This window comes from Arachis hypogaea, chromosome 17, assembly GCF_003086295.3.
Source record: "Arachis hypogaea cultivar Tifrunner chromosome 17, arahy.Tifrunner.gnm2.J5K5, whole genome shotgun sequence".
Classification (NCBI taxonomy): Eukaryota; Viridiplantae; Streptophyta; class Magnoliopsida; order Fabales; family Fabaceae; genus Arachis; species Arachis hypogaea.
In genome coordinates this window covers 123443879-123455664 of record NC_092052.1, presented here as the reverse complement: position 1 = coordinate 123455664, position 11786 = coordinate 123443879, and the positions used below count along the sequence as shown (strand labels likewise).

At 38.0% G+C, this 11786-nt stretch overlaps 1 protein-coding gene across 1 annotated transcript; it reads left to right on the top strand.

The window, feature by feature from the left end:
- The first annotated feature begins 652 nt into the window (after positions 1-652).
- LOC140181058 (uncharacterized) lies at positions 653-11294 on the top strand. Its single transcript, XM_072223521.1, has 2 exons — positions 653-9545; positions 10618-11294. Exon 1 carries the CDS (start codon positions 7036-7038, stop codon positions 8551-8553), a length of 1518 nt encoding a protein of 505 aa, XP_072079622.1. The 5' UTR covers positions 653-7035; the 3' UTR covers positions 8554-9545; positions 10618-11294.
- The last annotated feature ends 492 nt before the right edge of the window (positions 11295-11786 follow it).

Genomic DNA, 11786 nt, shown 5'->3' with positions numbered 1-11786 from the left:
AGATATCCATTCGCGCCTAACTATGGAGAAGGTGATGATCAGTGACACTCATCACCTTTCTCAATCCACGAACGTGTGTCTGACAATCACCTCCGTTCTACATCAGATTGAATGAATATCTCTTAGATTCCTTAATCAGAATCTCCGTGGTATAAGCTAGATTGATGGCGGCATTCATGAGAATCCGGAAAGTCTAAACCTTGTCTGTGGTATTCCGAGTAGGATTCAGGGATTGAATGACTGTGACGAGCTTCAAACTCGCGAGTGCTGGGCGTAGTGACAGACGCAAAAGGAGGGTGAATCCTATTCCAGCATGATCGGGAACCTCAGATGATTAGTCGTGCTGTGACAGAGCATTTGGACCATTTTCACAAGAGGAGGGGATGTAACCATTGACAACGGTGATGCCCCAACACACAGCTTGCCATAGAAGGACGTGCGTGCGTGAATCAGAGGACAAAGGAAAGCAGAGATTCAGAAGATAAAGCATCTCCAAAACTCCAACATATTCTCCATTACTGCATAACAAGTAACCTTTAACCCATGCTCTCTTGTTTATTCGCAATTCAACTGATAAATACAATTGACTTCCTGACTAAGAATTGCAAGATAACCATAGATTGCTTCAAACCAACAATCTCCGTGGGATTCGACCCTTACTCACGTAAGGTATTACTTGGACGACCCAGTGCACTTGCTGGTTAGTGGTACAAGTTGTGAAAAGTGTGATTCACAATTCGTGCACCAGGTATCCCTTTCTTAGTTGGGTTAGCACTAAGAGTGAATAGTTAGGTATTAGCATAGCCAATGTCAAGTTAGGTTAGAACTTGAGTGTGAAAGGATTGTGTCAATCCTGTGGAATTGGTGTATGTAATACTGTTAACTATAGTGAAAATTCTTCCACTGTTGTGGAGGAGACTGGACGTAGGTCGCATAGCACAAGGCAACCGAACCAGGATACATGCTGGTGTAAGCTTTTCTCTTCTCTGCTGTGTTCTGTTTTCTGATATTCATGAGACAAAAATAAATTGTCTCATAAATTTTCGCTACTGAGTTCAAACAGAATCAGAATTGAAAGATTGTTTAAAAGGGTCATAACAGCAACTTAAAAAGGAAGGCATAGATTCAACCCCCCTTCTCTAATCCTACCACAACCTTCAATTGGTATCAGGAGCTAAGGTCTCAAGCATCAAGCTTAACTGCTTGGAGCAAAGATCCAACGGTGAACAACTTGGGCATAACCACAGTTGCCTACACCCTCATTGAAGGCCAGTCAAACAACCGGCCACCTTTCTTCAACGGAAAGAACTACTCCTACTGGAAAGAAAGGATAAGGATCTTCATCCAATCTATTGACTACAACATATGGAAGATTGTTGTGAGCGGTCCCAAGATCCCAACAAAAATAAGTGCTGATGGAGTGGTGACTCCAAAAGAAAAAGCTGAATGGAATGAAGATGATAAGAAAAAGATAGAGCTGAATGCTAAAGCAATCAACCTTCTTCACTATGCTATCAGCTTTGAAGAGTACCGGAAGGTGTCTAGATGCAAGACAGCCAAAGAAATCTGGGAAAAACTTCAGGTTACACACGAAGGCACTAAACAAGTCAAAGAAACGAGGATTGATATGCTGCGAAAAGAGTACGAGATGTTTAGCATGAAGGATGGAGAAAGCATTGATGAAGCGTTTGAGAGATTCTCAATCATAATCAACAACCTTGATGCTATGGGTACAAACTATGCAGAACAAACCTTGGTGAGAAAACTCCTTAGAAGCCTCACAAAAGAATGGGAAAACACTGCCACTGTCCTAACCGAGAGTAACAACATAAGTCCCATAACCTATGATGAGCTGAGAGGAAAACTCCTTGCCTATGAAGCCACACACACAAACACAGACTCAAAGAAAAAGAGAATAGCCCTCAAGTCACAAATAGAACCGAAAGAGAGTAAGTCTAGTGATGGTATTTTAGATGACGAGCTTTTGTTTTTTGCTAGGAGATTTAGAAGGATGATGAAGAACAAGGGCAAATACAAGGGTTCGAGTTCAAAGGAGCACAAGATCGACTTGAGCAAAGTGACGTGCCATCACTGCAATGAGACTGGACACTTCAAGCTAAACTGTCCAAAGCTCAAAAAGGAGGAAAAAGGAAAGAAAGAAAGGAAGAGAGTACTCATGGCAGCTTGGGAGGATCTTGAGAATGACTCAAATGAAGAAGAAGAATCTGAAGGAGATGACAAAGACTGCTTCATGGCTGGAAACAACAATCTTGATGAGGTAAATTATTATGATTTGACCATTGAGGACTTACATGCTATTATTGATGATCTCACTTTAAACACCTCAAAACTGCTTGACAAGTACGATGAATGCAGATCTGAAAGAGATGTGTTAAGAGCTGAAAATGATTTTTTAAAAGAAAAAGTGAAGGAAACTGAATGTGCTTTGGACATTATTGAAGAAAACAGATTTCTAAAATCTGAACTTGAAAAATTAAAAGGAAAGCACATTATGGATCCTTCTCATAAGTTAATTGCTGAAAATGAAAGATTAAATGATATGATTAAAAGGCTGAATGGTGACTTAGCAAAATTTGCTCAAGGCTCTAGTAACTTGGACAAATTACTTGCAAGTCAAAGACCATTGTTTGAAAAATCTGGTTTAGGTTACACAGCCAAGGAAGATGCAGTTTCCAACACTTCCTCTATAAAATTTGTGGCTTCTTCATCAAATAACAAAACCATACCAAATAAATCTGGTATTGAAAATGCTCCAACATTTGAAGATAAATTTGATGAAGTATACACAAGTGAAACTGAGCCTTCACCAAGAACTGAACCGAGTTCAAACCGGCCAGGTTTGGGTTACATTTCGAAAAATGAGATTATTTTCAAGAAACTACCATTTTACAACAAAATCTCATATTCGAAAAGTCCAAATGCTCAAAGAAATTCTGGCAAAAATGCTTTTGCAAAGAGGAATCATTTTAATAAAAATCAGTTTGTCAAAAGAAAAGCATCTCCTCCAAAAATCAGAAAATTTCAACCATTTAATCGTTTCAAGCAATATAACTCACCTCAATTTTAGCAACACACATCAGAAAATCATTGTGTTAATTGCAAAAAATTTGGTCACTCATATGCATAATGCTTCATTGAAAAGAGAGTTGTAGGAAACAAAGTTTACAATGTTGTTTGTGATTTCAATGCACTTGGGCAACCAAGATGGATTAACTTCAAAGGATCCAAATTAATTTGGATACCTAAGGCTACTTGAAACTCATCATGCAGATTTGCCTAGCATCTAAGAACAAAAAGGACATGTGGTACATGGATAGTGGATGTTCAAGGCACATGACTGGAAGGTCAACCTACTTCATCAAACTAAATAAGTATGATGGAGGTTTTGTGACCTTTGGAGATGATGGTAAAGGTAAAATCATAGCTGTTGGAAAAGTAGGTAATGAGCAATCTACTTTCATTGATGATGTACTTTTGGTATGTGGTTTGAAGCACAATCTTTTGAGTATAAGTCAGCTGTGTGATTTAGGATATTTAGTGATTTTCAAAAGATTTGAATGTTGTGTTGTTAATGAAAAGACAAATGAAGTGATGTTTATTGCCAAGCGTTTTAATAATATGTATGGACTTACTCTTGATGAACTAAAAGATCAAAATGTAGCTTGTCTTCACTCTAAAGAATCTGAAAAGTGGTTATGGCACAAGAGATTGGGCCATGCAAGTATGTTTCAAATAAACAAACTTGTAAAGAAAGAATTAGTAAGAGGCCTTCCTTTGATAAAATTTGACAAAGACATCACTTGTGATGCTTGCCAAATGGAAAAACAAACAAAAAGTTCTTTTAAACCAAAGGAAGACATCTCTACTAAAAGACCACTTGAATTGCTACACATTGATTTATTTGGTCCAACAAGAACTCAAAGCCTAGGTGGTAAACATTATGGTTTAGTAATTGTGGATGACTATACTAGGTTTGGTTGGGTTTTAATTCTTGCACACAAAAATGAAGCCTTTTCGGCATTTGAACCTTTTTGCAAGAAAATTCAAAATGAAAAGGATTTTAAAATCTCTTCTATAAGAAGTGATCATGGAACTGAATTTGAAAATAATTTATTTGAATCCTTTTGTGAGGAATTTGGAATATCTCACAACTTCTCTTGTCCAAGAACACCACAACAAAATGGTGTTGTGGAAAGAAGAAATAGAAGCATACAATAGATGACAAGAGCTATGCTTTGTGAGAGTAATGTTCCAAAATTCCTTTGGGCTGAAGCAGTTAACACGGCTTGCCACATTTTGAATAGAACAATCATAAGGAAATTTTTGAAGAAAACCCCTTATGAACTTTGGAAAGGCTACCCACCAAACTTAGATTACTTGCACATCTTTGGATGCAAATGTTTTGTCTTAAACAACAAAGAAAATTTGGGTAAGTTTGATCCAAAGGCGTATGAGTGTTTGTTTGTAGGATATTCCACAACTAGTAAAGCCTATAGGGTTTATCATCAAGATGCTAGGATTATTGAGGAGTCCATACATATTACATTTTGTGATACTAACTTGGTGCAAAGCATTTTAGAAGATTGTGATGCAGGAAATCAAGCTCAAAAAGAAGTTGAAACTGTGCAAAATCAAGAAAATGGAAATTCTGGTCAAGCTGAACCAAAAACTGCTGTTGCTGAAAATTCAAGAGACAATTCCATTTTGTCTCACGAATCTGAAGGAAACCCTGAAGCCAGCAGCACCCAGAATCCCTTGGTGACTGAATCTGCCTCCAAGTCCACCAGACCTCGTGAATGGAGATTCTTGAAGAATTATCCTGAGGAATTTGTCATTGGGGACGTCTCTCATGGAGTGCAAACAAGGTCTTCCACTAGAAAGGCAAATGAAGGATCAAACATTGCCCTTCTTTCACAAATAGAGCCTCAAAATGTCAAGGAAGCACTTAGTGACCCTTCTTGGGTTAAAGCTATGGAGGATGAGCTTCTTGAGTTTGAAAAGAACTAAGTGTGGACTTTGGTTCCAAGGCCAAGTGGAAAGAAAGTGACTGGCACCAAGTGGATATTCCGGAACAAGTTGGGAGAAGATGGTAGCATTGCAAAAAACGAGGCAAGGCTAGTGGCACAAGGATATGACCAAGAAGAAGGAATAGACTTTGATGTATCCTTTGCCCCTGTTGCCCGAATGGAAGCCATAAGACTTCTCTTAGCTTATGCTGCATTTTGTGGTTTTAAATTATATCAAATGGATGTGAAATGTGCATTTTTGAATGGTGTTATAGATAGAGAAGTGTATGTGGAGCAGCCTCCTGATTTTGAAAATAAAGAGCATTCTAATCATGTTTTCAAATTATCTAAAGCTCTCTATGGTTTAAGACAAGCTCCTAGAGCTTGGTATGAGAGAGTTAGCTCTTTTCTTTTGAAAAATAGTTTTCAAAGAGGCACCACTGACACAACTCTATTTATCAAGAATTCTAATGATTCTTTTATTCTAGTCCAAATATATGTTGATGATATTATTTTTGGATCAGCCAATGAATCCCCTTGCTCTGAATTTGGAAAACTCATGACAAGTGAATTTGACATGAGTATGATGGGTGAACTTAATTTTTTTCTTGGGCTGCAAATTAAACAAACTGAAATTGGTATTTTCATTCATTAAGAGAAGTATGCCAAGAAATTAGTTAAGAAATTTGGTATGAAAAATGCCAAACCCATGGGTACTCCCATGCATCCTAATTCAAAATTAGATAAGGGAGAAACTGAGAAAGATGTTGATGAGACTAGGTATAGAGGAATGATTGGTTCTCTTATGTACTTAACTTCCTTTAGACCCGATATTGTGCAAAGTGTTGGATTGTGTTCTAGGTTCCAATCCAAACCAAAAGAGTCACATCTTTCTGCAGTTAAGAGGATCATTAGATATGTTCATGGCACATCCAATTTTAGTCTTTGGTATCCTAAGATTGATGATTTTTCTGTAGTTGGTTATTGTGATGCAGATTTTGCTGGTGATAAAGTTGATAGAAGGAGTACTTCAGGTTTATGTTGCTTCCTTGGAAAGTCCTTAAATGTTTGGTCAAGTAAGAAGCAACCAACAGTGGCCTTATCCACTGCAGAGGCTGAGTATATAGTTGCTTCTTCTTGTTGTTCTCAGCTTTTATGGTTAAAAACACAGCTTGCTGATTACAAATTAAATGCTGAAAATATTCCCTTGATGTATGATAATATGAGTGCCATTAATATTTCTAAAAATCCAGTTTTGCACTCTAGGACTAAGCATATTGAAGTGAAATTTCACTCAATAAGAGAACATGTCCAAAAGGGGGATATTAGTATTCAATTTGTTAAATCAGAGGAACAATTAGCAAATATTTTCACAAAACCATTAGTTGAAGACAGATTTTGCATGCTTAGGACTTGTTTAGGAATTTTGAGTTATGATTCTTTATTTGAAAAGTGCTGATGTACTTGCTGGAGCTTTTTGTCTCATGAACAGGTATGAGATAATTCTGGGCAGGTGATGAATGTTTCCTTCAAGTCAGTGTGTTCTAGGCTTGTTTCAAGTGAATAATTGATCTGGACCAACCTCAAATCGGATCTGGGTAGTCCTATATGTTTCATTAAATCCAAATCACCTCAGGACCCAAATATGAATTATACATTTTTTTGTTGATATGTTTGTTGGGCTGTGTACTTTATTTTTTGAAAGGATTTTCATTTAATGTTCTTAATCCAAAAAGATTTTCAATTTGATTTAATTTTTTAAAAGGTTTTTCAAAATTTAAAATCAATTTCCTGTTTTATTTTTAAATCAAATAAAATCTTTCTTTTATGAGGTCAGGTCTATTCATGTCATTTCAAAAGGTGATGCAGTTGTATGGTTTTGGAAATCTACTTTTGGGTACAGTTACCAACACTACCTCTCTTCCCTCCATAACTTCTCCTCAAACTCTTCGGTTTCTTCCCACTCACTTTACTGCTTCTCTTCCCTCAAAAGACTGAAACTAACCAAATGAGGAAGAAAACCATTGCTAAAAGGCCTCCTCGTGAAAAAGTCTACAAGCTTCCCACAAAGCTTTCCACTCGCTCCCAAGACCGAACCTTCACACCTTCACCCTCTCCTCTTACCTCTCCTCCTCGCACTGCTCCTATAGCGCGAACCAAGACCACACCAAGGTACCATGCTCCTGCCAAACCGACGTCACCACCTAAGGCAACGCCATCCAAACCAAGCTCCTCGAAACCTAGTTCATCCAAGGGTAAGCGTTCTGCTGTTGAAGAACCCGTTCCTGAGACAACAAAACCTAAGTCAAGGTCTGTTCCTATGCGCTCACAAAGAGGTAACTCTCATCGCCCTCTCAAATCTGTTAGAGAACCAGACATTGATCCTTTTGCTCACAAATCACACTTCATGACATCTCACTCAGACTATAACCCCCATCATTTTAAATCTGCCATGAACCACGATTTTTATGAGGGAGTTATTCAGTATCGTACTCTATGTCCCTCTTTTCTTGTGAATTTACCTGATTTGAAAAAGAAAGGTTTTCCTTTTGTTGAAAATTTGGAATTTTTAGACTGGAATCACCTTTTTGAAATCAAAAAACCTGTATATCCTCAGTTGGTCAAAGAATTTTATGCAAACATGACTTACCATGAAGGAAGTGTGCATTCTTATGTTAAGGGCAGAGACATTATCTTGAATAATGAAACTATCAGTGACTCCTTGAAGTACACTGATGTTGGGCCGTGTGCTTATACATCTGTAAAGTGGGATGATGGAGTTGGTATATCTTACCATGATGCTTTGGCTCACATTTGTGAACATGTTTTCTTAATTGATGGCATCACACCCACTCACAAAGGCCTAGGATATGAACGTGCTCAGTTGCACCGTATTGTCAACCACATCTTAATTCCTCAAAGTGGTTCATATCAAAGGGTTTCTTACACAGACACACTTATTTTGTATGCCCTAATCACTAAAATAGAAATCTCTTTTGCCTATTTTATGGCTAGATACATGTTTGATTCTGTTAGAAGTGTGAAAGATAAAGCACTACCTTATAGCATGTTTTTAACTTGCATATTTGAGCATTTTGGTGTTGACCTGTCAAATGAGGATTATGAAAACAGACATTCATACCTAAAAGGGGGTAGTTCAGTGAAACAGAACAAAGGACCTACTCGATCTGAAAGGGTGGTCTTAGATGATGAAGATGATGATTTTGTTCCTGAAGATTCTCCTTCTCTCTCCACTGAGGGTATATCTATCTCTACTGGGAAGAAATCTGCTTTGCTAAATGTGGTAAAAGATGTAGTTCAGGAATTCGTTTCCCAATCAAATCACTTGATTGCAATGAACAAAGAGCAAAGGAAATTAGCTAGCAAGCATGAGAATTTCCTAAAGAAATCAAGGGACAGAGTGGCTGTGTTCATGACCTTCATTGATAACCTTCAAAAAGATGAAGACCCTGCCACTGATGTTGAAGAGGAAGCTGATTCGAAGGGGAATGGTTCTGATGACTAGGATTTGTCTCATGAATTCTGTTTCTTTAGCTATTTTTGAACTGTTTTTATTTTGGATAACTGTAATAACTCTAAATACTGCTCTTCATTGTACTTTGGACTATGGTCTAACTCTTTTCTACAGGTTCAAGATGTTGTTTTTGTTGGTCTTGCTTGTTATCCGCCCTTGATGACAAAAAGGGGAGTAGGATAATAGGATGATCAATGTGTTAGGATAAGTTTTTGGCTTTGCTGCATTAAAACTTGATTTCACATGCTGAATCCCTTTTGCTGCTGATATTAGCTTGATGATTGGGCTGATTATATGGTGTTGCTTATTTGTTGTGTATAGCTCTTCATTGTGCTCTCTTTAAGTGTAATGTAAAATAGGAACAAAGAGGAAAGCATAAATCCAGGGGGAGCTAATCTTGAATAGGAAAAGGGGAGCAACACAAGAGCAAATGACAAAAATCAAAGGGAGTTTCTAAACTTACTCAAATTCCTTTTCTTTTGATTATTGCTTAAACCATGTTTGTCATCAAGGGGGAGATTGTTGAGTTAAGAAATTAACCAAATTAATTAGTGATGACAAACATTATTTTTGGGCAAAATAAATAATTAGTGTTGATTAATTATAATTACTTATTACTAATTGCTTATTGTTGCAGGCCAAAATTCAATAGCCCAAATGGAATGAAAAGCAATCAGCAAAGTTGGTGGGATGGTCAAACAAATAAAGCCCAAAAGAAACAAAGCCAAAATCAAACGGGTTGCTTAATGGATGTCTGATCCAAGCCCGAGTTAATTTCATTTTCCTCCAAACTTGATCTTACATCAGAAGCAACGTTCTTCTCCTCTCTGACCATGTCAAATCACAAACTCAGAAAAGTGAGAAAGAGAAAGAGAAAGCTTCTTCCATAAGCTTATCACCAAAGAAGCAAGAGAGAGAAGGATTAAGCTTGAAACACAAAAGTCTAATCAGAAAATTCAAACCAAATCAAGCTTAGGTTAAAGGTAACCCATTTCCTCTTGCATGCATCAGATTTTCTTCTCTTCTTCCCAACTCTCTGCTCTATCCGAAATGGGATACAAATGAAAGATGGTTTCTGTTCTTCTCTGCTGTGTATTCACGGTCTTAAACATGACTTGGGGGACCAAGTTGGTTTTTAAGGGCTCAGATCAAGTTGACCATTGGAAGATTTCTATGGTTGCTGTTTTATGGTTTTCGGTCAAAATGAGGAAGTCAGAAGGAGAGTTTTTACTCTAAGGATTAAGGTGAAAAAGTGAATCTGTGGGTTGGTGAAGCTCAAGGCTCAAGGTGTTGACCTTGGAAGAAGAACCAAGCAACATGTAAGGAGATAAAAGAGGTTTGCTGTTCATTCAGAAACCAAGGAGAGAAAACCAGAGTTTGAGAGTTGTGTTCTGAAAAGAGGTTCCTCTACTTGGATAATGCTTTCTTTCAAAGAAGCATTCGGCCAATACTGAAGAACTCAAGCCGAGGTTTGCAAATCTGGTTTTGCACATAGCAAAGAGGCTGTTGTTGAAGTCAATCTCCTTCATGTTTTACTGATTGTAATGTACTTTTCTATGTTTATCTTTCTGTAATTTCTTGTGAGAAAAGGCATTGTGAGAAAGCTCAAGTAAAAGCCATGAGTAGGAAAAGGCTGAGTGAAACACTTGAGAGAAAAGCCTAGAGTTATTTTCAGATTTCTTTAGGTATGTATGTGTCTTGTATCTTGTACCTGTGAGGTATCCCTTTCTTAGTTGCGTTAGCACTAAGAGTGAATAGTTAGGTATTAGCATAGCCAATGTCAAGTTAGGTTAGAACTTGAGTGTGAAAGGATTGTGTCAATCCTGTGGAATTGGTGTATGTAATACTGTTAACTATAGTGAAAATTCTTCCACTGTTGTGGAGGAGACTGGACGTAGGTTGCTGATGAGCGGATAATTTATACGCTTTTTGGCATTGTTTTTAGTATGTTTTTAGTAGAATCTAGTTACTTTTAGGGATGTTTTCATTAGTTTTTATGTTAAATTCACATTTCTGGACTTTACTATGAGTTTGTGTGTTTTTCTATGATTTCAGGTATTTTCTGGCTGAAATTGAGGGACTTGAGCAGAAATCAGATTCAGAGGTTGAAAAAGGACTACTGATGTTGTTGGATTCTGACCTCCCTGCACTCAAAGTGGATTTTCTAGAGCTACAGAACTCGAAATGGCGCGCTTCCAATTGTGTTGGAAAGTAGACATCCAGGGCTTTCCAGAAATATATAATAGTCCATACTTTGGCCAAGAATAGATGACGTAAACTGGCGTTCAACGCCAGCTCTCTGCCCAAATCTGGCGTCCAGCGCCAGAAAAGGATCCAAAACCAGAGTTGAACGCCAGAAATGGATCAAAACCTGGCGTTCAACTCCACAAATGGCCTCTGCACGTGCAACACTCAAGCTCAGCCCAAACACACACCAAGTGGGCCCCGGAAGTGGATTTATGCATCAATTACTTACTCATGTAAACCCTAGTGACTAGTTTATTATAAATAGGACCTTTTACTATTGTATTAGGTATCTTTGGTCTCAGTTTTAATCTATTGTTCATCTGAGGAGACTATTGATCATGTTTTAGGGGGCTGGCCATCTCGGCCATGCCTGGACCTTTCACTTATGTATTTTCAACGGCAGAGTTTCTACATTCCATAGATTAAGGTGTGGAGCTCTGCTGTTCCTCAAAGATTAATGCAAAGTACTTCTGTTTTCTATTCAATTCATCTTATTTTGCTTCTAAGATATCCATTTGCACCCAAGAACGTGATGAAGGTGATGATTATGTGTGACGCTCATCACCATTCTCCCCTATGAACACGTGCCTGACAAACACTTCCGTTCTACATGAAATAAGCTTGAATGAGTATCTCTTAGATCTCCTAACCAGAATCTTCGTAGCGAAAGCTAGAATGATGGTGGCATTCAAGAGAATCCGGAAAGTCTAAACCTTGTCTGTGGTATTCCGAGTAGGATTCAGTGATTGAATGACTGTGACGAGCTTCAAACTCGCGAGTGCTGGGCGTTAGTGACAGACGCAAAAGGAGGGTGAATCCTATTCCAGCATGATCGAGAACCGACAGATGATTAGCCGTGCTGTGACAGAGCATGTGAGCATATTTTTCACTGAGAGGAGGGGATGTAGCCACTGACAACGGTGATGCCCTTGCATAAAGCCAGCCATGGAAAGGAGTAAGACTGATTGGGTGAAGAT